This window comes from Musa acuminata, chromosome BXJ3-9, assembly GCF_036884655.1.
Source record: "Musa acuminata AAA Group cultivar baxijiao chromosome BXJ3-9, Cavendish_Baxijiao_AAA, whole genome shotgun sequence".
Lineage (NCBI taxonomy): Eukaryota > Viridiplantae > Streptophyta > Magnoliopsida > Zingiberales > Musaceae > Musa > Musa acuminata.
The window spans coordinates 4,654,005-4,681,976 of NC_088357.1; the positions used below are offsets into that span (position 1 = coordinate 4,654,005).

General features: G+C 36.3%; 1 protein-coding gene across 2 annotated transcripts in view; it reads left to right on the top strand.

The window, feature by feature from the left end:
• Positions 1-27,972, top strand: part of LOC135649688 (uncharacterized) — a 78,199-nt gene that overhangs the window by 5,336 nt on the left and 44,891 nt on the right. For both annotated transcript variants that reach the window (XM_065168329.1, XM_065168330.1), the window contains exons 4-32: positions 1,742-1,837; positions 1,951-1,998; positions 5,703-5,753; positions 6,837-6,940; positions 7,058-7,175; positions 8,856-8,957; positions 9,051-9,245; positions 9,333-9,490; positions 9,698-9,856; positions 9,935-10,027; positions 10,195-10,546; positions 10,645-10,758; positions 13,947-14,042; positions 14,163-14,230; positions 15,021-15,141; positions 15,217-15,429; positions 16,699-16,926; positions 17,023-17,132; positions 17,233-17,329; positions 18,462-18,560; positions 18,667-18,810; positions 18,931-18,993; positions 21,865-22,353; positions 22,454-22,777; positions 22,972-23,103; positions 23,874-23,987; positions 24,245-24,429; positions 25,473-25,581; positions 25,667-25,810. In XM_065168329.1, coding sequence (XP_065024401.1) covers positions 1,742-1,837; positions 1,951-1,998; positions 5,703-5,753; positions 6,837-6,940; positions 7,058-7,175; positions 8,856-8,957; positions 9,051-9,245; positions 9,333-9,490; positions 9,698-9,856; positions 9,935-10,027; positions 10,195-10,546; positions 10,645-10,758; positions 13,947-14,042; positions 14,163-14,230; positions 15,021-15,141; positions 15,217-15,429; positions 16,699-16,926; positions 17,023-17,132; positions 17,233-17,329; positions 18,462-18,560; positions 18,667-18,810; positions 18,931-18,993; positions 21,865-22,353; positions 22,454-22,777; positions 22,972-23,103; positions 23,874-23,987; positions 24,245-24,429; positions 25,473-25,581; positions 25,667-25,810 — 4,326 coding nt within the window. The remainder of the gene's footprint in view (positions 1-1,741; positions 1,838-1,950; positions 1,999-5,702; positions 5,754-6,836; positions 6,941-7,057; positions 7,176-8,855; positions 8,958-9,050; positions 9,246-9,332; positions 9,491-9,697; positions 9,857-9,934; positions 10,028-10,194; positions 10,547-10,644; positions 10,759-13,946; positions 14,043-14,162; positions 14,231-15,020; positions 15,142-15,216; positions 15,430-16,698; positions 16,927-17,022; positions 17,133-17,232; positions 17,330-18,461; positions 18,561-18,666; positions 18,811-18,930; positions 18,994-21,864; positions 22,354-22,453; positions 22,778-22,971; positions 23,104-23,873; positions 23,988-24,244; positions 24,430-25,472; positions 25,582-25,666; positions 25,811-27,972) is intronic.

Below are 27,972 nucleotides of genomic sequence, written 5' to 3' on the forward strand. Positions count from 1 at the left end.
TTTCTTGTTTTTCTTGATTCTACCAGTAATATCTCTCCTTTGTACCCTTTCATCTACCATTAACTTATTTTTGAGAACTTTCATTGTTGCAATATACTGACATGCTGTTATCTGCATATACAGGTGCCAAAAAAATGATTAGCCATTTTCTAAGTCTACCAAGTAACCTGCTCTTTACCAGTATGTACATGCATGGGGTTATCTTCTGTTGGCTTACTACATATTATAGGATCATAAATGATCCTTGCTCCTTGTTTTCTTAAGGGAGGATGCATGAGAGGGAGAGATGAGAGGAAGAGGGGGTGGGAGGCAGGGGTTTGTTTAACACAGCCCAAAGGAGTGCCTGATGATTCTTTTTGGCCTACCACTCACCAAGGGTGAGGTCACTGTACTGTACAGAGTGGTAATGGTCAAATACTGGGTTGTAAGCCTAGTACAATAGGATTACCAAGTGGTAAGCAGGGTTCTCAAATTTGATGTGTACCATACGGTAAGGGCGATACGTGCCGGTCCGAGAGAATATCAGTACGCGGACCGTCCTTTATTGAGCAGTACCAGTGTTTTGACCGGTACCGAGGCGTACTTCGATCGTTACCAAGGCATACCGATTGGTATGCCTTGGCGTGGTAGGTGAAGGTATTTCTAAGGTTTTATGGTTATCATCGGTATGCCGTAGTGTATCGACGGTACATACCAGTACGTACTGTATTGAGCAGAGCTCGATATGCCGATACGGACCGGTACTTAGAACCCTGGTGGTAAGCCTTGTACCTGGATTGAACCATCTGGTTTTGATTGTTGTGGCCCGATCAGCAGTAGGGCTGGTAAATATCTGCTTGACCATACTGAACTGAGTGAAATTCAATTCCTTAATATAGGAAGGGTCAGAGATCTATGGTTTTATATGTGGCAGAATTTATTGCGGCTAAAGCCAGGTATCGTTGATAAAAAAAAGTTGTGGCCACATAAGTCAAGTATTAGGGCTACAGATTATAATCTGGTCCCCTTTGAAGCAAAACTAGTGTAAATGGTAAAGCTAGAAACCATATACAAGGTGGGAACTCATGTGCTTTATTTATTGTAGAAGTTCTCTTCTGTTATTTGCTCCTTTATCCATGTGATGTTTGTACCTACCAGGCTACCTCATCTAAACCCAGGTATTATTGATCAAAAGAAAAACTTTAGGGCTGGAGATAATCATCTGGCTCCTTTTGAAGCATAACTTGTAGAAATGGGAGAGCTAGAAACGTACAAATGGCAAGAACTCATGTGCTTTTGCAGTATAAGTTATCTTCTGTTATTTGCACCTTTAGCACCTGCTACATCTTTTCTTATCATGTTTACTTGATTGTTGGTTTCTGATTTAATTAGTTTCTTCCATATTATTATTTGTCCACAGTGTTTTTTTTTTTGGTTCCAATTTTTACTGTAAGTTCCTCCTTTAAATTTATTATCATGGACATGGATGTTTTTATTATTTAATTCTTAAGTCATCCTAATTAAAATATGTTCATGTTCCCCATACTTGTGTATATTTTATTAAGTGGGATATTGTTTTGATGACAGCTAGTATATTTTTCTAAGATCATGAATTCATATATGCACATATGCCTTAGGCTTGTATCAGGTTATCAGCTGTTTGTTTCTGAATTTAGAAATATACTGGCAATGACATCATGTATGCCTAACAGTCTAAGTGCATTAAATCAATCATCTTATAGTATTTACTTTTTTCGTGTAGGTACCTTGGAAAAGCCTTGGAAAGGAACCTGTCATTGTTCTTATTGATCGTGTTTTTCTTCTTGCTCATCCTGTTCCTGATGGGCAAACTCTCAGGGTAAGATGTTTTATCTTTTTTCTTTGGTAAGAATGGTCTTGTCATATTACTTGATGTTAAAGTATTTTTGTCATAGTGTTCAAGCTTAGATTGTCTTTATTTGGATATTTCAGGATGAAGATAGAGAAAAGCTTTTCCAAGCTAAACTGCAGCAAATCGAGGTGCACATGTATATATTTTGTGGAAATGGTTGTCTACTTTTGTGTTTGATCCTTAGCGCATGCCTGTTGATCTTGGCAATGAAAGTTTTTTTTTTCATTTTTCTGCTCATTCTATTACTTTTGTTAGGTTGTCATTAGTTACTCTTACAAGAGATATGCCCACCAGTGGGAAATTTACGTTAAAGGGTTTCTCTATTATGTTTTCCTTGGTTTGCCTCTTATATTTTGTCCTACATGTCGTTGCTCCTTTCATGTGAAGTATCTCAAGATTGTTGTGGTTGATGTTATATTTTATCTCTGGGTTTAGGAGAGAAGGTGTTGCATATTGATTCTTGATGCTTTACATGTTAGTTGGCAATGGTCAGACAGAGGGATGGATACATGCTATCAAGGAATCAATTTTTTGTTGTAATTAATCGGTATGGACTAGTGTTCACTGGTTCAACTAAGGATCATACTGAACCATATAGGTTGGTATTGGTATGGACGGTATTCAATTCATTATTGTTTTTTTTTCTTGTGAAGCTGGACAGTACAGGTTGATATACTGCCGATATACTAGTGCCATTCTAGCTTGATCAGTTGCTGAAATTGGTATTGTACTGATATTATTTGTCGTGGCAGTTATCTGTATTTATTTTCTATTATTTCTTTCTATTGATACCCAGTGGTATGGACCAGTATGTAGGCTGTATATGGTATTATATAAGGTATGTAATACTGTACCATACCGATGTTTCGAGGTTGGTTCAGTACGGTACGGTACCGGCGTACCGAGCGGTACACCAGGGCATACCGAGCGATACACCAGGGCATACCGAGCGGTACCCCAAGGTGTACCGAATAGTTTTATATATTTTCTTTTTTATTGTAGCACTGTAGCACTGCTACAGTGTAATACTATAGCACTGCTGCACGTTCCGTCCGGTACCGAGCGGTCCGCGTACCGGTATGCCATCGGACCGGTACATACCGCCTGTACCGGGCGGTACCATTCGGTACTGCATACCATGACTATTATGCTTATCCAATCAGTTATTGAAACTGGTATCAGGTCTAGATTTAAATTCTTGCGTTGCATCAGCTGTGCCACATATGGTAGCTGATTTATAAATTATACTAGACTCTTGGAAACATTTTTCTATTTAAATCTGTTGACGGGTTCTGTAAATGGTTCATTTTATCTTTTATATAAAGATTTTTTGTTGAAATACCTGTTGTCTAGAATGTTCTTTCATGTGATTTTCATGATTGCCTATGGTTATTGGCCCTGCTAGAGATGTCGAGTCTTCTAATTATTTGTAGAAAAAGTTTGCTGAGGATGTTGAACCCATACTTTAGGATTCATCTCTGTATCATCCATAAAGTGATAGTCAAACCAAAGTGGTCAGTAGAAACGCATAGAATCTTCTTAGGTGTCTAGTGGGTGATCATGCATAACCTTTGGATGAATTTGCATGTTACAATTTGGTCAGTAAGGCCTCAAATTTCCATTTTCTTCTTGAGTAAAGGGTTATAGTCCATTTGTGATCGTAATACGATACATCCATAATATTTACTATTGTTGCTTAAATTTTGCTGATATCTCAGCTTTCATATTAGGTTCTTCTTACGTTGTATATATTTTTGGATTGTGCTTTCGAAATGTATCTTTTTGGATTAGTTATTAGTTTAGCTTTTACACAATGTATCTTTGGTTATTAGGTTCATCTCAGCTTTCATAATGTATCTTTATGTGTTGTGTTTCCTTTTGCTGCTCTGCTTATATTTTTATCTTACTGGTACTTCTTGATGAATGATTCCCTTGGGATTTCTATCGCTTGTTCCAGTGCAGTATCATCCACGTATATGCATTTTTCTAAGTAGTTCTGATGATAATTATCACATGTTCTCTTGTATAACATGCTACTTTTACTTTTACTTCCTCCTTTATAAGTAAATTCTTCAATGTGAAATATATATGTTTGCAATGTCTTTGACTTTATATCAATTGCATTTTTAGTCCTTGGTGCCATGGAATATGCCATAAGTTTTGCCTTGTTTTGCTGGGATTTTGAGTCTTCCTGGTTGGTCCTTAAAAGTGAATGATGCATCTATACATTTTGAAAGGAATATATTCTAATAGCTTGTGCCAATATGTTTGGTGTTTGTGATCAGCTAATTCTTTCTTTCTTGTGTAACTTTTGCTTGAGGTTACTATGCTTCTGGAAGAAAAATACTTGTGGGCCCTCCAAAGTATGAAAGAAATAATTTATTTCTTTTTTGTTCATGTTCGGTCTTGGCCGTTTGGCTTAGAACAAAACTTTCAATAGCTTGCCTTCTGCAGTTATTTTGAACTTCTTTTCTTGTTTGATACTAAGATACTATCATGTTGATGTTTTGTGTCATCATGAGATTATTTTACTGGTTTCATTATTGTTTCACTTTTTATTTCTAACTTCACCAATTTGAAAGTTAGATAACATGATAGGTTTTATGTTCATCTATTCCCTTTTTCATGAAAGGGTTCCACATTTTGTTTTTGTTTTTCTTGTATTATCTTATTATCGTTTCTCTTTTACATAAGTGTAAATTCATTTAACTAGATTAACTCAAACATCTGAGCTGACACTTCTATCTTATTGGAAGCATGTGAGTGAGCCTTGGTTTGGTAATGTTGCTCTATTGTGTAATAGGTGTCAAGTGCTTGAGTCATGAGTGTGATTCCAAACATTTAACCTACCTAAACTCCAGAAGGGATGCACAGACTGTTTGATTTTAATTGTTTATAAGAATTTTTTTCAAGCTGAAGTGAACTTGTTCAATTTTGAGAATTTGGAATCATATAGGAAAAACATACTAAATTAAAACAAAATTTGGTTGTTCTTTTTTCCTATTCATTTCGTAATAATTTTAACGATATATTGTTGTATATAATCATAAATATACATAAACCATATGATTATATTCATGAGCATAATATAACGACATGTTATATTTATTTAATATATTTGTTGTGATTGAATAAATATAGCTTATTATTTTTTTAAAAAATAATGCAGGTATACACAGTTATTATGTATAGTCAGATTGGTTCAGCTTGGGCCTCTAGGCCCCTTCCCCACAACCGGGCTAATTGGTTTAAGAGAACATAACAAAATCAATCTGAATGTCTTGGTTCAGTTTAGTTTAACCAGTTCATCTGCATACTCCTAATGGCTGGCACATTGTGCATTGAACTGTCTTTGTGTGCCCTGAAAACAAAATTGTAGAGCTCTATTAATATCAATTTTGAAGCTTACCGATCCATTTCCATTTAATGTGTTGTTGTGTCCGTGTATATATCTGTCTGCCAATTGCCCAACCACTGTTTAGTCGATGAAAATAGAACTGCCACAAGCATGTCTGTATTCTGAGTACTGTTACGGTGTTTACCACCCTGGAGACTGCTTAACTAGTAATTTGTATCAGGTCTATTTGAACTTGTTCTTGTGTATAGTGTGTGGTGGTGGGTGGCAACTTCTTCCTACCTATTTTTGGATGGATTCTCCTATTCTTTTTTCCTTTTTTTTTTTGATGAATGCTCAAAGCCTCAAACAATTGCACTGTGTTTCTTCTGGCATTTAGGAAGTTTTCTGCAGCGTTGCTGTATGCCTTTTTTATATAGACTGGATCAAGTGCTACTCTTAACTGTTTTAATGGTTATTGCTGTTTTATATGCACAGGAGATGGAATTGGCAACCATTGAAGCAACCAGGAGATCGAGAACAGGAAGTGTAAGGCTTTCATCATTGATTATCTTTCCTTTATTTATTAGTTCATTACAGTTCTATAGTTTTTAGATCCTTGGTCAACATTTAGTTGCACCTGTTTCCTTTATGCTTCTTTCTGGGTCCTGAGAATGATTTCAGAAGCAACTCAGTAGTTTTTTAGATGTTGGAATTTGTTCTTTGCAAGGATTGAAATATCGGATCGTACCGGAGTTTCGACATTCGCTCGGTACGGTATGATATTGTATATCGAGCGGTATATTTCGGTATACCGTTCTGTATATATATATATATATATATATATATATATATATATATATATATATATATATATATATATATATATATATATATATATATATATATAAGTGAAATAAATTTCAAAAATCCGTGACCTCTCTTCTCCCCACGCGGGGCGACGTCGCAGAAAAATGAGGCGACGTCGCCTTTATATATATATAAGTAAAAAAAAAACCGTCCGGTAGTGGGCGGTCCGTGTACTGGTCTGCTGGTGGACCGGTACGTACCGCCCAGTATGGGCGGTATTATTCGAAATTGAAAACCTTGGTTCTTTGCATGATTTCATAAACTGAGAAAAAACAGTAGACTATTACATCCTGTATAAAGATTGTCGTGTTTATAGTGTTAAGTAATTCTAATAAATGCTAGGTTTATAATGTTATTTTTGTAGTTTACCAAAAAAAGGGCGGTGCTTATGTGTATGACCTGGAAAATTTCAACCGTCAATCTATGAAGTTTGATGTGGGCTTTAGAATCTACAAACAGTTCAAGTATAACATTATTGGTTTCTCTGAATTACTAATGTTGATTGCAAAAATTGAAGTTTGCATATTTATGCTCGTTAATTGGTTTATAAGTCACAGAAAAGGATACAGAAAATATCTTAAAAGTAATTTGCTACGGCTGGTGTTTTCATTGTCCCTATGCTGATCTTTTATGATTTAGTTTCCTTAATAGCATATTTGAAGGTCTTTCGTTTACTGAAACAACATGTTTTACATGTGAAAATGATTGGTTATTAAGTGAGCTAGGTCATTATTGTGTAAATGCTTACTGATATCATTTCAGGCACCTGGTGGGAACTCATGGCTGGGATCTCTTATAGCAACTATAATTGGCAATCTTAAAGTTACTATCAGCAATGTTCATATCAGATATGAGGACACTATCAGGTTTGTAGGAAGTCATCATTTGATATTATTAATATTAGTATATTACATGCCTTTTGCTTTTTTTGTCTTTGTGCCCATGTTCTTAATCTGACTTGTTATTTAAAATTATTATTTCAGTAACCCAGGGCATCCATTTTGTACTGGGTTTACGTTATCAAAGCTTGCTGCTTTTACAATGGATGAACAGGGTAATGAAACATTTGATACTAGTGGTGCTCTTGATAAACTGCGGAAGGTATGTGTTATATTCATGTTCTTTGTATCTGAGTTTTGATAGATGCTGTTAACCATATTATAATTTATATAATCAACCTCTTTGTTTGTATCTTATTTGCGAAATCTTGGTTCTCAATCAAAACGTCCAAAAATACTTGGAGGTAACGGTCCAAAAATATTGGGGTGTACTGATTGGTACGCCTCAGTAATGGTCGAAATCTAGGGTGTACCGACCGGTACACCTCGGTAATGATCAAAATCCGAGGCGTTCTAACCTGTATGCCTCGGTAACGGTCGAATTTCGACCGTTACCGCCCGGTACAGTCCCCGTATCGCCCGATATGGGGTCAAAACATCGGTATCACCCGGTAGAGGGCAGTCTGCATACCGGTATTCTCTCGGACCAGTACATACCGCCCATATCGGATGGTACACATTGAAATTGAGAATCTTGGATGAACAACCCTTTTAGAACTTTATATTGTTGTTTAAGAAGATAAATTAGTAATATTAAAGAATCATATATTTACTTGCTGGAACAAGCCCCAGTGATGTTTGGTAATTGGCACTGCATGTTGTTAGTACATGGCATGCTGATGTTGTGTCAAAATCATGGTTTGCCGTACCGGTCTACTGTAGCAGTACTGCTACAGTGCTCGGCACGCCTGAATATACCGCTCGGTACACCTGGGTGTACCAAGCGGTATACCATACCGTACCGGTACCGAGCCCTGGTCGAAACTCCGGTACGGTACGGTATTGCGAACCTTGGTCAAAACAATATGCTGGATGCATGGAATAATAAAGAAAAAAAGTAAAAGAACAACGAGCAAGAGAGAAAAATTTTAGAGGAAGTTACCTAGAGTGTGTTTCATGTTGAGTACCATTTGCTGTTGGGTATTTGAATCCCTAGAGCATGTTTGGATCTGGGTTCTGTATTGACTCCAAACCTACCTTCCACGCTCCTTTGGAAGTAAATAACCAATAGAGTTAAGGCTTATTTGGAAGCAGCCACTTATCGTTGTTATATTAAGACAGAGATCGTGATATTGTTTCCGTATGATAGACCATGGACCTTGATAACATATAAAGGTTGCAGAGCCCTTTTTTCCCACTTATATGATCAACGTTCAATTTATGAGAAAAGCCTCTTTGCGTGCAGGGGTAAGGCTGCATACATTGACTCTCTAAACACTTGATTTGCTGGAGCCTTGTTTGTTGTGTTTCCCTTTTTTGCGTTGCTATGATATTTGTTGCCCGTCACATGGTAGCATGCTCGACATTTAACTAGTGTTACTTGCACTATTATGCAAGTTTTGTTGAGTTGAGCCCTGTAACTTTAGTATGGGGATCCTGCTGGGTTGGCTTAGTTTGGACTTTGACACTGCCATGTGGTCCATGGTGAGCACATATTTTTGTTGCAGGATACCAATTGCATTCAAGTGATGCTATAATTGTATATCTATCTGCAGTATAATGATCATCCATGTACTATTTTAATGAATGAATTTACTCGTGTTTCTTTGATTTCTATTTCAGTGGTTATTTGGTTTACTTTACTCTTTGTGGCTCAATTATTGACTTTAAATTCTATTCGACTGTTCCTAACTTCCTATGAAGTATGAAGCATGCACATCCTGATATTTTGAATTTTTGAGCATTCTAATTGTAAATAATGAAAACTTGCTGTATGTATCAGTCATTACAACTTGAGAGGCTGGCCATATATCATGATTCTGACAGCTTTCCATGGAACCTCAATAAGAGATGGGAGGATTTGACCCCTAAGGAATGGACCGAGGTTTGTCATTCACTCTATCATCTTATGTTCTCTTACTTAGGTGCTTTCTGCACAGAAGAAAAGAACAGTTAAGCTTTTCGTTATCATTGGCAGATATTCCAAGAAGGGATTAATGAACATTCTAGAGATGAAGTTGCCATCCGGGCATTGAATCGTAGGTACCTAGTATCACCTATTAATGGAGTCCTTAAATATCATCGTCTTGGAAAGCAAGAAAGACAAGATCCTGAGATCCCTTTTGAGAAATCTTCGCTTGTTCTGAGTGATGTTTATTTAACTGTTTCTGAGGTACTAGACATTTGATTGCTTGAGTCATCTTATTCATGCCCATATTGCAGTAACATTATTTTTTATAAATTCTTTTGCTTCTTGTAGTCTCAGTATTATGATGGCATAAAGCTCCTTGAAACATTTTCAAGATATAAGACACGCGTTGATGTATCCCATCTGAGACCTGTAGTGCCAATTTCACAGGATCCTCATGCATGGTGGCAGTTTGCTATGCTGGCTGGCTTACAGCAGAAAAAACTGTGGTGTGTGGTGTATATTCCTTCTGTCATTTGTTGAAAATTTATTAAAGTGAAACTCATTAATAAAGCTTATGTAACTTAACTATATTTTTTATTGATGAAAGTTATAGATGATATAAAATTGCCTGAATTGTAATATCCCCTTTTGGATCAGTTTTATATGTTCTTTCTAGTTTTCCTAGTCTAATCCAGATGTTTTCTTGCTTTAAGCTACTGGTTCTCGTGGGATAAAATTAGACATCTTTGCCAGCTCCGTCGACGTTATGTACAATTGTATGTAAATGTTTTGCAACAATCACCCGATGTTGATATTTCTGAAATTCGGCAGATTGAGAGAATTCTTGATTCCAAAGTGATTGTACTCTGGAGGTGGGTTCTGAACAAGTGAACTTTGCTTGATCATTAGTACATTTAATATTGTCCTTTATCTTGCTTTGTTTTATTTAGGTTGCTGGCACATGCTAAGTTTGGATATGTGAAGTCAAAAGAAGCATCAGAACAGAAAGAATCTTTCAAGAGAGGCTGGTGGTCATTCCGATGGTATGTTCAATGTATTGACAACCTTTTCCTATCCATTATGTATCTTTGTGGTATTATTGTTTATCATTAAGCTTTTCCACAGAAGATACGTACTGAAGCTTATTATTAATATATTATCATTATTACTGTCTTCTAAATGTATTTACTTATCTCTCAATAAATCATAGGCGCACTTCTGGAGAGTCTTCTGTAGCAAGTAAATCGAATGAATCACAGTTGGCCGAAGAGGAAAAGTTGACCAAGGAGGAATGGCAAGCGATAAATGAAATGTTGAGCTACCAGCCTGATGAGGACACAAGCTCCATTTTAGGAAAGGATGTCCAGAGTATGATACAGTACCTCGTGGAAGTATCCATTGGGAAGGCTGCTGCTCGAATCATCAATATCAATGAGACAGAGATTGTTTGTGGTAGATTTGAACAACTTTATGTCACCACCAAGCTGTATCCTAAAAGCATTCACTGTAATGTGTCCTTGAAGTGTTGTGGCTTATCGTCTCCTGAAGGGTCACTTGCGGAGGTTTGTTTAATTCATTGTCAGAATTTTGTGCTTTTGATATCATGTCATGCTTTTACTCTTCGTTGATTGATTATGATATGATAGAGTGTTATCTGCAGAGCATGATCAGTGAAAGGAAGGCTAATGCTCTTGATGCTAGTTTTATACATGCACCTGTTGGTGAGGATGTAGAGTGGCGGCTTACAGCAACTATTGCTCCATGCCATGTAACGGTAATTTTCATCTGCTCACATATACGTGGAATTCTTCCTTTGTACAAATGATAGAAAGCTTATTATTGGTCTTATTGGAGATATGCTGATTGCTGAAGACAAGTGGGCATAATACTATTGTAGATGCTTAAATTCTAAGATATTGATGGGTTCTAGAGGAAATATGTTAGGTCCTATTGTCCCTTGGACACATCCTTGGCTAAGGAATTCGTGTGGAAGTCTAGTTTGTCCATTACCCTTTCTTCTTCCATGCCTTTACCGGTTATCATGTTCTTAGCACCTAAATCTATCTAGTCTCGATAGATTTATGTAGATTCTACTGGAAGTGTCCTAATTGATAGTTTTGTTTGCTTGTGATTACAAACAAAATTTAATTTGTCATCATGTTGCCTTTTCTTATCATGGAATCTTGTCTTTCTTCACCTCTTTCGTTTCCTTCACTTTCCTTCCTATATCTGTGCTACCTATTGTAGCCGTCGAACTCCTTTTGCTTCTTCTCTTGTTGTTTTGGGAGTTGACAAATTAGCTGGAGTTGCATTATTTAGGACCTTGTTTGCATTTGATTCTTAGAGACATTCTCAAGGTTATAACTGACAACTTTTGGTCAAGCATCAAGCCCATTCGATTGACTGGGTTCAAATTGAAAAGGATCACCTCCAAGTATATATTTACAGATGCCTAGGTTTGGGCAATTATTTTCTCTATAGATAAGTCTGGATTTTAGGCATATTGGTAAGGGTTTGGACTTTGGACAACCTGGTCTTCGTTATCAATTAAATCAAGTCATCTTGTTTGAGCTACTTGTTATTCTTAGGTTAGTTTTGGTGAGACCTTATCATTACTACATTAGAAAATTATGATCGATTCATTTGTAGATTATGCTACCACGTTTCATTAAGTGAAAAGTCTGGATCAAACAAGGCTAGCCCTAGATTGGTGAAAAATTTCAGGTCTGCTTCCACCTGACAGCTTCTAATGCTTTAAGATCCAGGTGCCGGGTGAGGGTATTTCTAATTTTCTACACTATACCAAACTAGCTGTTCATGTGTGCTCGGAGGATGCTTTGTAGTTAATCTTAGAGTTGGTGAACAAATTTATGGAAGATCCTCATCAAATTATTTTGAAAAAATAAGTTAATAATTTCTTAGAGAATGAATACATGCTACAGTTTGAACAGCAATGAAAATTGCACTATATGAATGCCTTGTTTTGACTCCCCATGTGGAAACAAAAGGGGGAAAATAGAAAAGTTTCAAATTGAAGTTATGGATGTTGCTTTCCTAGATGAAATCATGAAACACTTGGAACTAAAAATAAACTGTCAACTAAATTTTACAAAACTGTAGCCATGTTATTTTGAAGCCTAATTACATTATACAAGACTATAAGCTTTAATATAGGTGCTTGATTTTTATTTCAAGTAACTCAACTTTTTATGTTTGTTATCTTATTGGATAGATGATTGCATTGCATGGAAACACTTATGTAGTTCTTTCATAGTTTCATTGGCTTGAATCTCACATCCAAAGCTTTTAGGATTTTGTTGTTAAAATGAAAATATCTTGTAAATTTGTCTTTGCTTACATTTTTGTATGATATCTTGGCAGGAGTTGTTTTTTGAAAATATACCAAATAAGAATATATGACAACAAAATATATGTAACAAATACAAAATTAAGAATTTGATATAGAAGAGGATTGTGATTTGAAGGATCCTACATGACTTCTCCAATCAATGCAATAGAAGGAAAAGAGAACAGAAGAGATCATGTAATAGGACTCTACCTTAGTCTCCAAATATTTCTTTCTTATTATCAAATACTCTTTATTTGTTGCACTTCCTCAGGAGATACGTGAAACAAGAACTGCATGTTGGAAATATGAGGGCTTGGAAGGTTAGAAGGTCTTTTGGTTGGATGGTTTCAGAAAAGAATAAGGAAACCAAAGAGAAATAGGGGACAAAAATTTCTATAATCCACAGTCTATCCTTTGTTACAACCTCCCATCCACATCATTGTAAATTGTTCAACTCAATCATAGTTACTGAATCAGCCCTGAGTTGAAATCGGTTATAAAAGATGAGGCTGATGAGCAGTCAATTAGAAAATTGTCCAGGACTCTGTAGTTGATGTGTAGAAAAGGCATGAGGTATCCTGAATCAAGCCTTTTTTTAAGAACTAATTTTTTTGCACAGCCTCTATTTTAAGTTCCAGTCACTTGAAGTACCATTCAGTTTGTCTTGGGTAATACAATGGATAGGTTCATCAAAGTTGCGGTAGGTAACATAGAGGTCATTGGAGTTGGTTAGTGGTAAGAGTGAGACACTTTGACTGAAGGATAAAGAGAGGTGAGTGAAGAGTTGAGAGCTATCAATAGGCATTTGATAAGGCTCAAATAGCTCATCAGACCTAGCCAGTTCTAAATGAGAGCTAAATTGACTGGGATGCTAGGTGATCAAATACAGCTGGCTATTTAGGGGAGAAATAGCTGTGTATTTAGGGAGAGCTTGATTTGATGAGGAACTATATGACTATCCTTTCAAAACCTTGTGGAAAACATCTCCCTCAGGCAAGAACGAAGAGCCTCATGCTGATTCACTTAGTGTGCCTCTCTTGACAGATGAAGAGCTTCTAATACAACCCCATGACAACCACCTATTGCTGAAGTACTTGTAGGCACTCCTTCCAATGGGGCTTGGATTCCGACTTGTTAGACACCTTTTTCCTTCAGTGGAATTCAGGATAAAGGTTTCATCAACAAATTTAATGGAGATAATTTTGTGCTTCATTTTTGTTGTCGAATGTCTATTTTAAATCTTTCAAGCAATGAGACATGTGGATGCAGACAAGATTCTTGATACAATATCTCTCTCACTATTCCGATAGATTGATTCGTTGACATCAAGTTCTCTATGTTCATGTACATGAGGTGCACATGTAGATCTTGCTAATTCAGAGAAGATCCCATATATACGGATTTCAGAATGGATTTTTTTGTGGTTGAATATCCAGTGCGGTTTGATTTTAGTTAACATATAGGGTTCTGCATATTCTCCCATGAATATATTGTTAATAAGTTGATTTTGTTTATTACATCATTATCATAAAATCTCTAGATGTTCTACATCATATTGTTGATATAGGATTCTGCATTGTCTCTCATATTTAGTGTTTTGTTTGGGCTGGTAGATCTTGATGGAGAGCTATGAGCGGTTTTTGGAATTTGTGAACAGGAGTAACGCTATTAGCCCCACAGTTGCTATGGAGACTGCTACTGCTTTACAGGTATGATGTGCTTTTGTCATTCACCTTTGCAGGCTTCATTATGTGTCAATTATTTTGGCTGATGGAATAGGATCTTGAAGAAATCTCACTTTTTCTCAAATGTATATTTTCTGTGATCAGATGAAGCTAGAACAGGTGACTCGAAGAGCCCAAGAACAATTTCACATGGTACTGGAAGAGCGAAGCAGGTTTATAGCACTATTATATTTTTCATTGTTTATAACACTCTGGTAACAAAGTTCAAATAATTATCTACATGTTTATCGTAAGAAATTGCTGATATGGAAACTGTTGGTCATGAGCAACGAAAGCCATTTTGAGGATCAATATGATACCTTGCATATTTTCAGCATCACTTCATTACAATGGATTTTGCAAGGTACTACATTTTTAAATGGTATCTAATATCGAGTTATAGTTGGCTAACAAATCAATACTATATGTTGGAATTGGATCTGAGTTCGAGTATGTTGACCCAACCAGCCATTTGGAAAGAGGAACCAGAGGAAAAGAAAAAAAAATAAAGTAGGTATCCAGATGGTAATAGCATTCCTGAATTCTTATTCCTCAGCATTAAGACCTTAAGCTCTCAAGGTTCCCAGTGAAGCCTAGTTATAAAATTCTGGGCTTAATTGGCCTCAGAGCCAGATGAAACACTTTTCTGGGAAACACTTGACGAGGATGTTTGACAGTTTAGCCACCATTTGGTACATAGCTACTGATGCTGAAATATTTGGTCCTCATACTAGTTATACTTGGTGGTCATAGCTCCCAATGTAATTGAGACTTCTAGCAATTAAAATATTTGGTTATTATACTGGTTATACTCAGTTACCAGTTTGTGAGGCATACCTTATTTATTATCATTATAGAACACAAGCTTGGTTTATGATATATATGATATTATGGTAAATTTATTTTATGGTGTAAAAATATTATATCTGCAGTGCATTTATTTGTCTTTTTATTTTTTGTCAGATTTGCACTTGATATTGATTTTGATGCTCCAAAAGTTAGGGTTCCTCTGAATCATAGTGCGTCTATAGTGAAAGGTAGCTTGTTTCTGCTGGATTTTGGGCATTTTACATTGCGTACCCGGGTAAGTTGTTGGAACTGAGTTCTTTTTGCAAGCTTTAATTTTCTGTTTGACTCATATTTTTGTATGTAACTGCAGGACGCGTTACGTGGTGAAAGGCAGGGTTTATACTCTCGCTTTTATATATCAGGAAGAGACATGGCTGCTTTTTTTATAGATGACTTTTCCAAAGAGAAGGATCTCACTACTATGAATGATATGAGTCAAACTTCGACATCACCTACTTCGGAGGACATCTATCCGTTTTATTCTATTCTTGATCGTTGTGGCATGTCAGTTGTTGTTGATCAGGTATGTCAGTGTACTGATTACATTAGTTGTCGTTTACCAGTCACATGTTTTATGAGTTAGCTTATTGGGCATTGTTTTAGATTATCTCTGTTACTGAAATTTCTTATATTTCATATGTTTATGCACTAAAAGTAGATGCCCCCATTCAAAGACATGAAACATGCACAGCACAATGAGCGGATACATAAGCTTTTGTTTGAGTTTAATTATATGCTTGACATTATTTGTGGGTTGGTTGTGGAAAGTTAAGATTCTTTATTGAAGATTTCACAATGATGATAAGTCATAATAAATAAATTTTATTTAAAATGCTTTTGGATCATGGTTTAGATGAAAGATTAAAAAAATCTTAGTACAATACCAATACCAGTTACAGCTGGATCTATAGTGGTACCTAGTGCTGGTATAGGCAGTATGCATTTGTACCAGTCAGATTACTAAAAGCACAGAGAGCTGCAAATGGAGTGGTGGCGGCAGTGGGGAGGAGGTGGTGGGGTGGTGGTCATGGAGGCGGGGTGGCGAGAGGAAGCAGAGGAGTGGTACCAGCAGAGGAAGATGTGAAAGAAATTGTTATATAAGGTACCTTGAAAACCTGCTCCAAAATTGGCAAATTTGTCATCAGTGGATCTGAAATGACGTAGTTTCAGAACCCGAGGAATTATGAAAGCTAGTATGTGGTACTGCACTGCATAAATTGCATCATATGACATATATGTTGTGACACAAAAACTTATAACATGGTGCATAGCTTTAGAGGTTATGTACCAGTTTGATTTGCTTTCCAATATGCGGTGACATCATGGTTCCTTTTTCTTTGTGCCTCTAATACTTGGAGATATGATGGCATGACATTGGATTGGTGTGTATAAACCCTTAAGTGAATTAAAGCCATAAGATTTATATTTAAATTGAAGCCTAGTACAAATACACGTATACATGTTATCAAGGATTGTTGTACCGTCTGAGTCGGTATGGTATGTGGCGGTATGTACCGGTTTGATCTGTCACTGAGACGCGGCTCGCTTGAGTCCCCGTCGGCATGCCCTGACGTATTGTTGTGTTGGTACACCTATATAGACCTGTACATACTGTATTGACAAATTTCTGAGATGGGTCTGGTATCTGAAATGACAAACCCTGCATGCTAGTGTATAAAATAGTTGAATATGCTTGTTAAGATGGTTGTCTGCTTGTGCTGACATGTTTAATTCTATGTTGGATCTTTGGCTAACATCTTTTGTATGTTTCCCCTTCAATGTGCTTTTGAAGATCAAAGTACCCCATCCAAACTATCCATCAACCAGGGTTTCTATTCAAGTTCCCAACCTTGGTATTCATTTTTCTCCAGAAAGATATTGCAGAATAACGGAACTCTTAGACATATTCTATGGCTTGAGTAAAAGCAATGAGCAGAACCTTAGTGGACAGCTGCAAACTGGTCATTCACCTTGGCATCCTGTTGATCTAGCAACTGATGCTAGAACTCTAGTTTGGCGGGTATAATCCTTGAATGGTTGATATATATATCACATTACACATATCTTAGGTTTCTATGCAACTAATTCTTTTATCTTTCTGTTCTCTGTTTTAAAGGGGCTTGGAAATTCTTTGGCTGAGTGGCATCCTTGTTATATTGTTTTATCTGGTTTGTATCTTTATGTTTTAGAATCTGAAGTTTCTCACAACTATCAAAAATGTTTCCGGTAGGTTCAAGATTCTTGTTTTTCACTTTCATTAAGATTAGATGTAGATTCATTGCAATTATTTTTCGTGTATAATCTGTTATGTTGGTGAACTTTGCAGCATGGCTGGCCGACAGGTACTTGAAGTTCCACCAGCAAGTGTTGGGGGGTCAGCTTATGCTGTTGCTGTTAGCTTCAGGGGAGTTGATACTCAGAAGGTAACAGTTCAATGAAAAGAAATGAACTCTATATGTGCAGTCTATGACTTCTTTTGTCAAGAGGTTAATAGTAATTTATCTACACTAAAAGAAATTTTAATACCAGCAAAATCTTTTGCTATCTTCTTGTATCTAGTACAAACTACAAAGTACTTGGTCTTAATCAAGGATTGCAGTTCTGGTCCGATCTGAGTTTTGATGGTTATTGATCAATATGGTTCATTGATGTGGATGGGAAGTTTGGTGTGCCAACACTGGTGGCTTTTGGTAGGGACAGTAAGACCAGTATTGTCCTTGCACCTTGTTGAGGTCTTGGTAGTGGAAAACTCAAAAGCCTTGAAGCTTCAGATAATAAAACTGACTTTAATTAAACCATTGTGCAAGTTGAAAGGCAAACATCAAACTTTCGGATGCCAAAATAAATAGGATTTTGGTGCTTAAATATTGGTGGAATCCATTCCATGTAAGTGGGTCTGGGCCAACCAATATGTACAACTCAGTGACAGTTATACTTTTTGCAGCATGGAAAAAGTTTTGTGCTAGTTGCAAATGTTGGTTATTCCAAGTCTATCTTGCATGTGATGATTACTTGGGCTTTGATTGGAAATCACCTATTGCTGTCAAGTTAATTATGCCGGGAACTTTAACGAGGAACATATTTGACAAGCTAGCAAGTTTGATGAGATACGTATCTTGTCATTACTTCTTCAACGATGCTGGTGCAAAATATAATTGGATTTTAATCAAGGGAAAAGTCACACGTTATCTGGAGTCTGGACCATGCTTCGTCTTACTGGTTTGTATCGGTTTATTGATTAGTTGTTGGTATAGTACATACTGAGCTGTATCGACATATGATACATAGGAGTATACCATTGTACCACTCGTACCAATCCCTTCTTGGACCGGTATGTAGCACCCATACCGAGCGGCTTGCCATGGTATGGCGAACCTTGATCAGGACAACAATTAAGTGCGTATCAGAGCTATCAATTAACTAGAAAGTCAAATATTCATTCCTGTTCTTTCAATGCCCAACTTTTCTTTTTCTGCATCATCAATTTATTATTTCCATAATTGCATCTCATAGTTTGGTCATTTCATAGTGCATGTCCAACATTTCATTGTGCAGGCACTGGAATCAACTAATACTCTGATTATTGAATTTCATGATGAAGAATCAAAGGCTACCTGGCTGAAAGAACTTGTTCAAGCAACCTATCGTGCTTCTGTATCACTTTTAACTTATAATTCTTTTTTTGTGTTCTACCTTCAAGTTATACGTGAAATTTTGATTTTTTTTTGTTTTCGACAATAATTATGTCATGTTTTTCTAGGCTCCTCTTGCAATGGACATATTTGGAGAATCAGTCAATAATAGTTCATCACAATCTAGTGAAGATCTTTTTAGTATTCCAGGGTCATCAGATCTTATTATCAATGGCACATTGATTGAAACTAAGTTGTCTATATATGGAAAAGTAAGATGTACTTTTAGTGTCCTTTTAATGATTTTCAATGTGCTGTTACTATTTCTTACTGTATTTGGTGATAGCCTACTTTTTGTTATTAAGCTCTCACTTGTTATGTTTTTCTTGCAGTTGGATAGAAATTCTAATACTGCAGAGGGTCCAATCATAGAATTGATTGCTAGTGGAGGAAAGGTCAGCATTTTTGTTGAGAATAGTTTTAGGTTTTCTCCCCTTTTCCTTCCATTTGGACTTGGATAGTTCTGCATTGGCTGAAATGCACTTACAATGGTACATATTTGCTATATCATAGGCTTAGTCTATTGTTATGATCTACACATGGCTTTGCATCTGATAGAAGACCATCCACCAATCCCTGCAACATTGTCACATCGAAGGAAATCCATGACAGTTACAAGGCTAATCTTCAGTGTGGAGGATTTACTTGGTAGTATTTACTTTGTAGTAATCCTGTTTTTTGAGGGTTAGTCACATGAAGAATTGAAGATCAAGATCTTGGTAAAGCAAGGCTTTTGTGAGTTGTGGAGAATAGTAGCAACTTGTGTTACAAGGCTAACCTTCAGTGTGGAGGATTTACTTTGTAGTAATCCTGTGTTTTGAGGGTTAGTCACATGAAGAATTGAAGATCAATATCTTGGTAAAGCAAGGCTTTTGTGAGTTGTGGAGAATAGTAGCAACTTGTGTTGGGAAATTTTGGGGGCAACATCACATGCGCAGCGGAAGAACATTAAAAACAAAATCTTCAATTTTTCAAAGATGTGTTCGTCGTCGTGCTAAGATTGGTGTGCAAAATCTGCGAAACTTAAAACTGCGTATATGAAAGATTGTGTTACCTAGGGAGATCGTATATCCCTGAATCCCTACCGATCTCTAAGAGAGGGTGAAGGAGGTCAGGAGTTCTCCTCTCTAGTGGTGATCCATATAGCAGGGCTGCGACGATGCTCCTTGAATCTCCAGGCTTGCTATCTGAGGAGGAGAAAAGGAGGAGAATAGGAGAGGCAACCCAAAAAGCTCTAGCCTATGAACCATTGGTTCCCTCCTATTTATAGAGGTTTCCTGTCAACATAACCATAATGGATCCTGCTCTATTGGGTATTAGATCTCCATCCAACTACCCAAGCCTCTTATATTAGTGGATCTCTATTTAATAATCTCTCATTGGCTCTTATTGGATTTCATCCATAGGATCCAATAATTCAGGGGCTTATTGGATATCCAATAAGATAGGAGCTCCGACGGATAACTCATATCCGAACCTCTACTCATCGCAACGCTTACCATATGTGTGTGACCCTATACGCCCAATATCGAGTTGGCCGTGACTCATACATATCAGAAATAGCTGACATTGGACGTACTAGACCACTACGCTGCAGTCCCCAAACGATACAAGTGAATCAAATCCATTGGATCTGTCTGTCCTTAGTTATCATATACCTATAGTCCCTCATCCATCTAATATCCCAAAGACTATATACCAGGTATGGTGCTATTAGACGTATACGATTTTTGCTCGAGTCTCGCTCTAATCGGATTCTCCCGGAGAACTCTTTCTCTCTCAATCCGAATGACCCTGGTCAGGAATTTTGTTTGAGCAAGAACATATGAGACATTCCTCTCATGACACCGAGAGTAGATGATCCTCTATCGACACTCAATAGTCCTCGTAAGGTTGACTACCACTCCCGATGACCGATTGTACTAGATTTGGAACCTCCAGACCTATAAGTCCGGTATCAAAGAGTGGAGTACTCATTCAGGACATCCTTAGTGTCTCAAGTCTAAGGATCAGATACACCACTAGGACTACGGAATCGCTATTTGACAATAAGACATCATCAACTATCTTGCATTCCGTAAACGGAACAATCAGTGAACTCATTCTCCAATAAGCACCTGTACTGTATCCTTAGTGTCTCCACACGAGCAACGATGAGACCAACTGCATCCATCATATGGACGGGTATACAGCACACCAATGTATCCGGTTATCTCGATGTCCCTCTCGAGTAACGTATGACCGGGATTATTTAGGATCCGTGTTTGAAGTCGAATCGGTCTCATTATCGTGATCTCATCACGATCCGATTCCCATTGCACAGATCCATGGACATCACAGTATATTTATGTATATATGCAACAATCAATATAAAGTGATAAAATAACAAAATATAATAAGCAAAAAGACTGCGTGTCATGTCACACATGCCATCACTCATATAATTGGTTTGCAGGGCACCTATGACTAGCAACTTGTTCCTTCTAACTATTGAGATGATAGTGTGGATGTACTACTTATGGCATATCCGATCACCCAAGGGTGAGGAGTTGATGATTGTTGATTAAAGCAACAACTTTTGAATCAATTCTCTTCATCCAGTTAAGAATTGAGGGTTTTAGCATGTTATGAAAAATGGTTATAAGTAAAACAAGGTTAACAATTCGTAGTAATTATTGAAAAATTTGTTTTCTTCTAGTTTATAGTCATGATTTAATGTGCATAAAGTTTTAGTCCTTAACATCAAAGCTTTTGAGCATTTTTACATATTGGAATGTTTGTCTACAGAGTATCATAGAAAGATACCATAAAAATATAAATTTTCCACACCGTTATGTGGAAGTTCTGTAACAGCTGGATGCATATGCTTTTGGAGTCCTTAAATGTTGATAGTTGATACAATACCCCATATTTGCAGGTAGATGCCATTATGGTTGCTATACTGCATCCTAGGATGGAGTGTGACCAATTTTATACAGAACAGTGTCAGCTGTTATTTGGAACCTTGCTGTGAGATATTATTAAAAAAACCTTGATATCCTGTCTTTCTTGAGCAACTAGATGAAGTGGCACTGAAATAATTAGGTCCATAATTGTTTGCATATATTATATCATTTGGTAATCAATGTCTTGGTGGGCAAATATTATTCAGTACTTCTGACTAAATTTCTTTTTGCTCAATATATCCATTTTCTGTGTTTACTTTGTAAGCCACAGTTGATATTGGAAAGTTCTGCCTTTAAGTTTCAAGTTTGTTTTTGAAATAGGTGAACTTTACTCGATCTGCAAGTGACCTGATCGTGAAAATGAAGCTGCATTCTTTGAAGATTAAAGATGAACTTCAAGGTTGTCTGTCAAATTTTCCAGAATATCTAGTGTGTTCTGTGATGAGCGATAAATTAAAAGCTCGGAAATCTGATACATTAGATGTCAGTGAAACAATTTTTGAACCTTTTTCCCTGGAAGAAGATGATTGCTTTACAGATGCATTGCCTGATTTCCTTTCTACTCCTGATCAGAGCTCTTGTTCAAACTACATTGACCTGGCAAGCAATTTAGGGCCTGGTGCTGATCATTTTGAGAATCATGCTGGAGTCAACCATAATGATCCTTCAGATCATGATAAAGACCACGTGAATGGGAAGGCTGCTGAGATATTTTATGAAGCACAAGACAGTAATATATCTGATTTTGTGGCCATTACATTTTTGACTAGGTATCCCGATTCACGTCTGTATGTTGGTATTGACACTCAGGTAGATAATTGTATTCTCTTGAATTATCTTATATGAGCCAATTTCGATCAGATCCACTGTGTAACATAATCTGGTGATAATTTTATTTCATGTCTTACAGATGATTATCCGAATGTCTGCTTTAGAATTTTTCTGCAACAGGCCGACACTTGTTGCTTTGATCGAATTTGGCTTTGACCTGAGCATGGTTAATTATAGAGAAAGCTCCGAAAATTGTACTGATGTTGCAACACCCAACACAAAATGCACTGAGAAGAAGGAAGAAAACTGTCGGACTCTAGTTAAAGGATTGCTTGGTCATGGAAAGAGTCGGGTAGTTTTCAATCTGATTATGGATGTTGACAGTTTCTGTGTGTTTCTTAACAAGGAGGATGGTTCTCAACTTGCAATGTTCATACAAGAAAGTTTTCTGCTGGATCTGAAGGTAACAACAATATATTGCAGGCGCAATGAACTGTGTACAGTATGTGAATGCCATTTTTTGTTATAGTTAATTTGGCTACATGGATTGATATCATAATAAGAACAATCTCATTTTTCTGATTCCTTGTTATCTTTTTATGCAGTTTAGAACTCGTCGTGACATGTTGTACAACTTTTTGCCCTCATGTAATTCAGGTACATCCAGGTTCTATCTCCATTGATGGTACACTTGGAAATACGAGGCTTCGCGATATGTCACTTGGCCCAGATAGTCAATGGAGCTGGCTTTGTGATATTCGTCACCAAGGGATTGAGTCTCTTATCAAGGTATTTTATTTTTCATTTTCACCATTGTATTTCTCTTGGTTACGTTGATCTGGATCTTGCTGTTAGGAAACTAACAGTTTAATGCTTCCGTAGATTCTCAAAGAACAATAAAGGTTCTGAGGAGCAAATTTGTGTTTGGCATTACCCTATGAGATTTGTGACTGATTTAGTTTGCATGACCTTTTCATAGCAAATACAAGTAGTTGACAGTTTTGTTCAAAGGAGATTTTGTTTATTGGCCATTATATCTATCCAGCAAGCTATTGCTTATAAAACGGAAGTGGGACAATCAGAATATGGTGGATCATCTGAAGTCACACATCACTGAATGTCTCTTGGATAAAAAAATCTTTATATAGCAATCATAAGATTGCATATGCATTGAGTTTGCATGGTTGAGACTTGAGAGTTACTAAATGACATGCAATAGTTGCTATATAAGAAGTGATAATGTTGATGGAACATGTTATAATCCATTGTCAGACAGATATGGTACTTAAGCACAACACTGTGTTCCATTGTAGAGCACTGGGAAAATAATATAAGAGATATATCATGTGTTGGTATTATGTTGGTTTTGTTGATGTTTGTGGTTGGACTGGTAAATGCTAGTTGATAGTGTTTGATATTTGAATCCTTGACGGCTATTATTGCCCTCTTTCTTGGTCAATCTGCAGAATATTTGGGTATGCTATTGTTGATTAGAAATGTATTTTGTTGTGTGTAATTCAGTGGCTAACAAATTGTTCTCTATCTTCTCTTTTGTCCAGTTCACATTCCACTCTTACAGTACTGAAGATGACGATTACCAAGGGCATGATTACAGCTTGAGTGGACGTCTTTCAGCAGTACGCATTGTTTTTCTGTACCGTTTTGTTCAGGAGGTATGTGATTGCTTAAGTGACCAGCATTACATGCTTTTACTCTGTGAATCCTCAAATTCTTGGAAGCCTCATGCCCAATCTTGCATGCTTCACTGTCATGGTCAATCGTGTGCATGAAGCAATTGTGAGGCTTACACTTAGATAGCTTCATAGCATACTTCATTTCAGGGCTTTATTGAGTTTAATTCTCTTTTGTGATTGGCTAATCTCCTTTCAGAGTCTGTGCTGATATTCAATGTCCACCCAAAAACATGCAGATAACTTCATATTTTATGGAGCTTGCTTCTCCGCACACTGAAGAAGCAATTAAGCTTGTGGACAAGGTTGGGGGTTTTGAATGGCTTATTCAGAAATATGAGATCGATGGTGCAACTGCTGTTAAACTGGACCTATCCTTGGACACTCCAATAATTATTGTGCCCATGAATTCCATGAGTAATGAGTTCGTATCTGTGATCCTATTACCAAAAACACTGTTGGATTCTGCTTAACATACCTTGCTAGCTAAATTTTCCCTTGGCATGCATCTTTGTATCATGCAATGATATGCTAGTGCATGCTGATGCATGTCACTCTGTCATGTAATGCTGTTGCATCATATTCACTGACATGCAACAAAAGACCTGCTACATGCTTTCTCTGGAGGGTATGCACCATTTGGAGAGCTGGCTAGTCTGGGCTTGGCACGTGACAATTTAACCTTTGCTCAACCAACATTGTGTTTCATTAGTGTGCTCTTTTTTAAATAATTGATAGCTGTATACAAAAGGAGTGAGCTTTTGTATTACTTAAATCATAAAACTTATCAGTGAATCCTGCCTTTTCTTTTTATACTTTTGTAAAAGTTAGGTCCCTTTTGTTTTTTATTATAGAAGAATGTTATTACGTTGCTTGAATCAATGAAAACTTTTTGGTGGATTCCCATTTTCTTTTAATTTTTTCACGAAAGTCCTCAAAACTTTGAAATTTTCTTATGGATTCTTAGTTGTTTTTGGGACCCTAATACACAAATAATTACAAATTTGGTCATGAAATGACCAGGTGGAAAAATATTGTTCTCTCTTTTTGTTTTCTGGGTTTGCTGTTGTGGCTATAGGCCCTTCAAAGTCCAAATAAATAATTGCTTTTTTTTATGTACAACCTCGTGGTGCTTTGTTTGTTCTTTCTATAAGAAATATTATGTTTCTTGGTATCTATAACGTTAGACTTCTTTAGTATAAATTTTATATCTATTCGTAGTATAGAACTATAGATGACCTATGAACGTGAGAAGACTAGTTCTGTGATACTCTGGTTTCTGCATTGGACCATGAACTGTTATGGAAGTTCAATGTGGTGGATGAATATTGCTTTTCATCCACCCAAAATTATTTAGAATATCTAGTTATTTTGTGAGCTGTTTATATTAGCTGTTTGATGATGCAGTGCTTACTATTCACTGCTTTCTAATTAGTGGAAGTCTACATACAACTCTATTTGGTGCAGTTATATGCAACTAGATCTTGGACAACTCCAAGTGAAGAACAGTTTTAGTTGGCATGGTTGCAAGGAAAACAATCCCTCAGCTATACATCTTGATATTCTTCATGCTGAGGTATTTCTGTAATGTGGAACAACTTTCACATTCTATGGTGTCTTAAAGTGAGCAGCACCAGACTGTATAATATTTAAACTTGCAGATTCATGGAATTAACATGGCAGTTGGAGTTGGTGGAGTTTTAGGGAAACCTTTGATACGAGAAGGTCATGGTATTCATATTGAGGTGCGACGAAGCTTGAGAGATGTCTTCCGTAAAGTTCCAAACCTTTCTCTGAAAGTACAGGTGATTATTCTATTTATTATAATCTTGTCTATTTATATATAATCTCTCTATTCATAAAATGATGTCTCATTTGTTCAGTTGGTAATTCTTTGTTTCATAATTTGGTTGGATTGTTAGTATATTTCATGAAATGAACGTTTTGGATAAACAATCTTCATGTTCATAGTTGTTTATTTGCTATTTGTAATTTTGCATACTGTTTAAGTTGCAGAAAGTGAGATAATTCGTTTCTCCTCGAGTACAATTGAGTGTTCGTTTGGAGATGTTTTGTATGTTAGGCTGAAATCTATTTCATAATTGTTTTGACTGGTTATTGTACACAGATTCTATGCTACAGCAAATCCTTGTTGGACTGTTTCAGTTTTAAATGTGTTTAGTAGTGGATTGTGGGCAACTGGACACTGCTATGTTTTGCTAGTTCTAAGTCAAACCATGCAGTTGGAGGAACCACTCACTATATTTGTCAGTTTTTGTTTGTTATCTTTGTCTGTGTTAATTAAGTTGTAAATACAGATTGTTATCATCCTTTGTGCGACTTTAATTTATGAGTTGTCTGTGTCCTGCATTATTTTATCTATCTTGGTGGAATCATTTTCTTAATTGTTGTGCTGGTACATATGAGTATGTTATACTTATACTGAACATGTTGAAGTGACAGACAAGGTACTCCACATTTTCAATTTAACATGATATAACATCTTTCACAGGTTTAAGCACATCAAACTAAAGTGTCAAATAGCTGAAAGATGATTAAATCTATAAATTAGTGAGAAAATGAGAAAGATAGGAGATTATGAGTTGGAAGATGAAGATTAGAAGCTGAAAGAAATATCCATCATGTCACAAGGTCACTGGGCCTTAAATAATACTCTTCTTCCATCCAAAACTTAAGGTCATGCATATTCCCATCTAAGACAAACAACGCACTGCTTTTAAAACTATGTAAGACATGGACTTCATCTCCTCATTACCGAACTTTTCTAAAATCTCTAAAAATGAGATTTCTACCTTATGTTATCATCTTTTCCAAGTAAACAAAGGTAAAAACAAATTAATCATGAGATCAAACTTATCCTACACAAATACAACTTTTAAAAATTAATGCAAAAATATCACACTAAAACTAAATACGTAACAATAATTAATTGTTCCTACACTCAACGAAGCTAAAAAATCCTTTGACTTCTTGAATCGAATGAATTAATTTGTTTTCCATGTCATGGAGCTCATCCTTGATATATCATGGTGGAGTCTTACTGGTTTTGAACAGCAAAATTTTCTTGGACTAACTCACTGTTGAATCATATGAAACCATAGTATTTTTGTAACTTGAGAATAGGAAATCCACAAGCAAAATTAAAAGGTAAACGACCAAGAATGGAATTCAAGCTGGAAAGAAATAGATACAAGATAGTGTTCTCTTTCTTGAAATTCTCCGCATTCTTGCTCTAGTATCAAAAATGATGTAAGAACTAACAGATAAGAACTGAAACAACAAATGACTTTTAAGTCTATGAAATAAGAGTGGCAAAGTGAGGGCTATGAGATTATGGATTGAAAAATATAAGAATATGGAAGAAATACTCATCCTAGAGAGGAAGCAGATAAGAATGCCACAAGGCCTATAGAAACACTGTTTCCTTCATCCAAAAAATTATCGTCATAAATATTTCAGCCACCTAAGGACTTTATTTTTATTTTAGTACAACAGTTCTGCTATTTTCGAGATTGGTTAAGATAGAAATTTTATCTTTTTCCTTTTTCCTAAATAAACAAAATAATAAGGTAAGACACCAAACCCAAAATCTAAAATTACATATTGAAAACTTAAAAGTTCTCTGAATGATATCGAAAGTTAAAAACTCAAAAGTTCTCTGAAAGGTAACAAATGTCTAATCCAGATTCAATCAAACTAAAATAACTTCTGATTGAGATACATCATAACACTTAGTGGACCTTTTTAGTTTTGAATATTGGTTAGAGAATGCTCATTCTTTTTTATTATGGTTTTAGGACCAAGTTTAGGACATTCTTTATTGAACATTGGTTCCTAACTCATGTAGATTGACATATATTGGTATTCCTTCAGGTTTATACCATATCAACATAGTTTAAGCACTCATGGGTTAAAATTGCGTGGAAGTTTTTTGATGTTGTCTCAG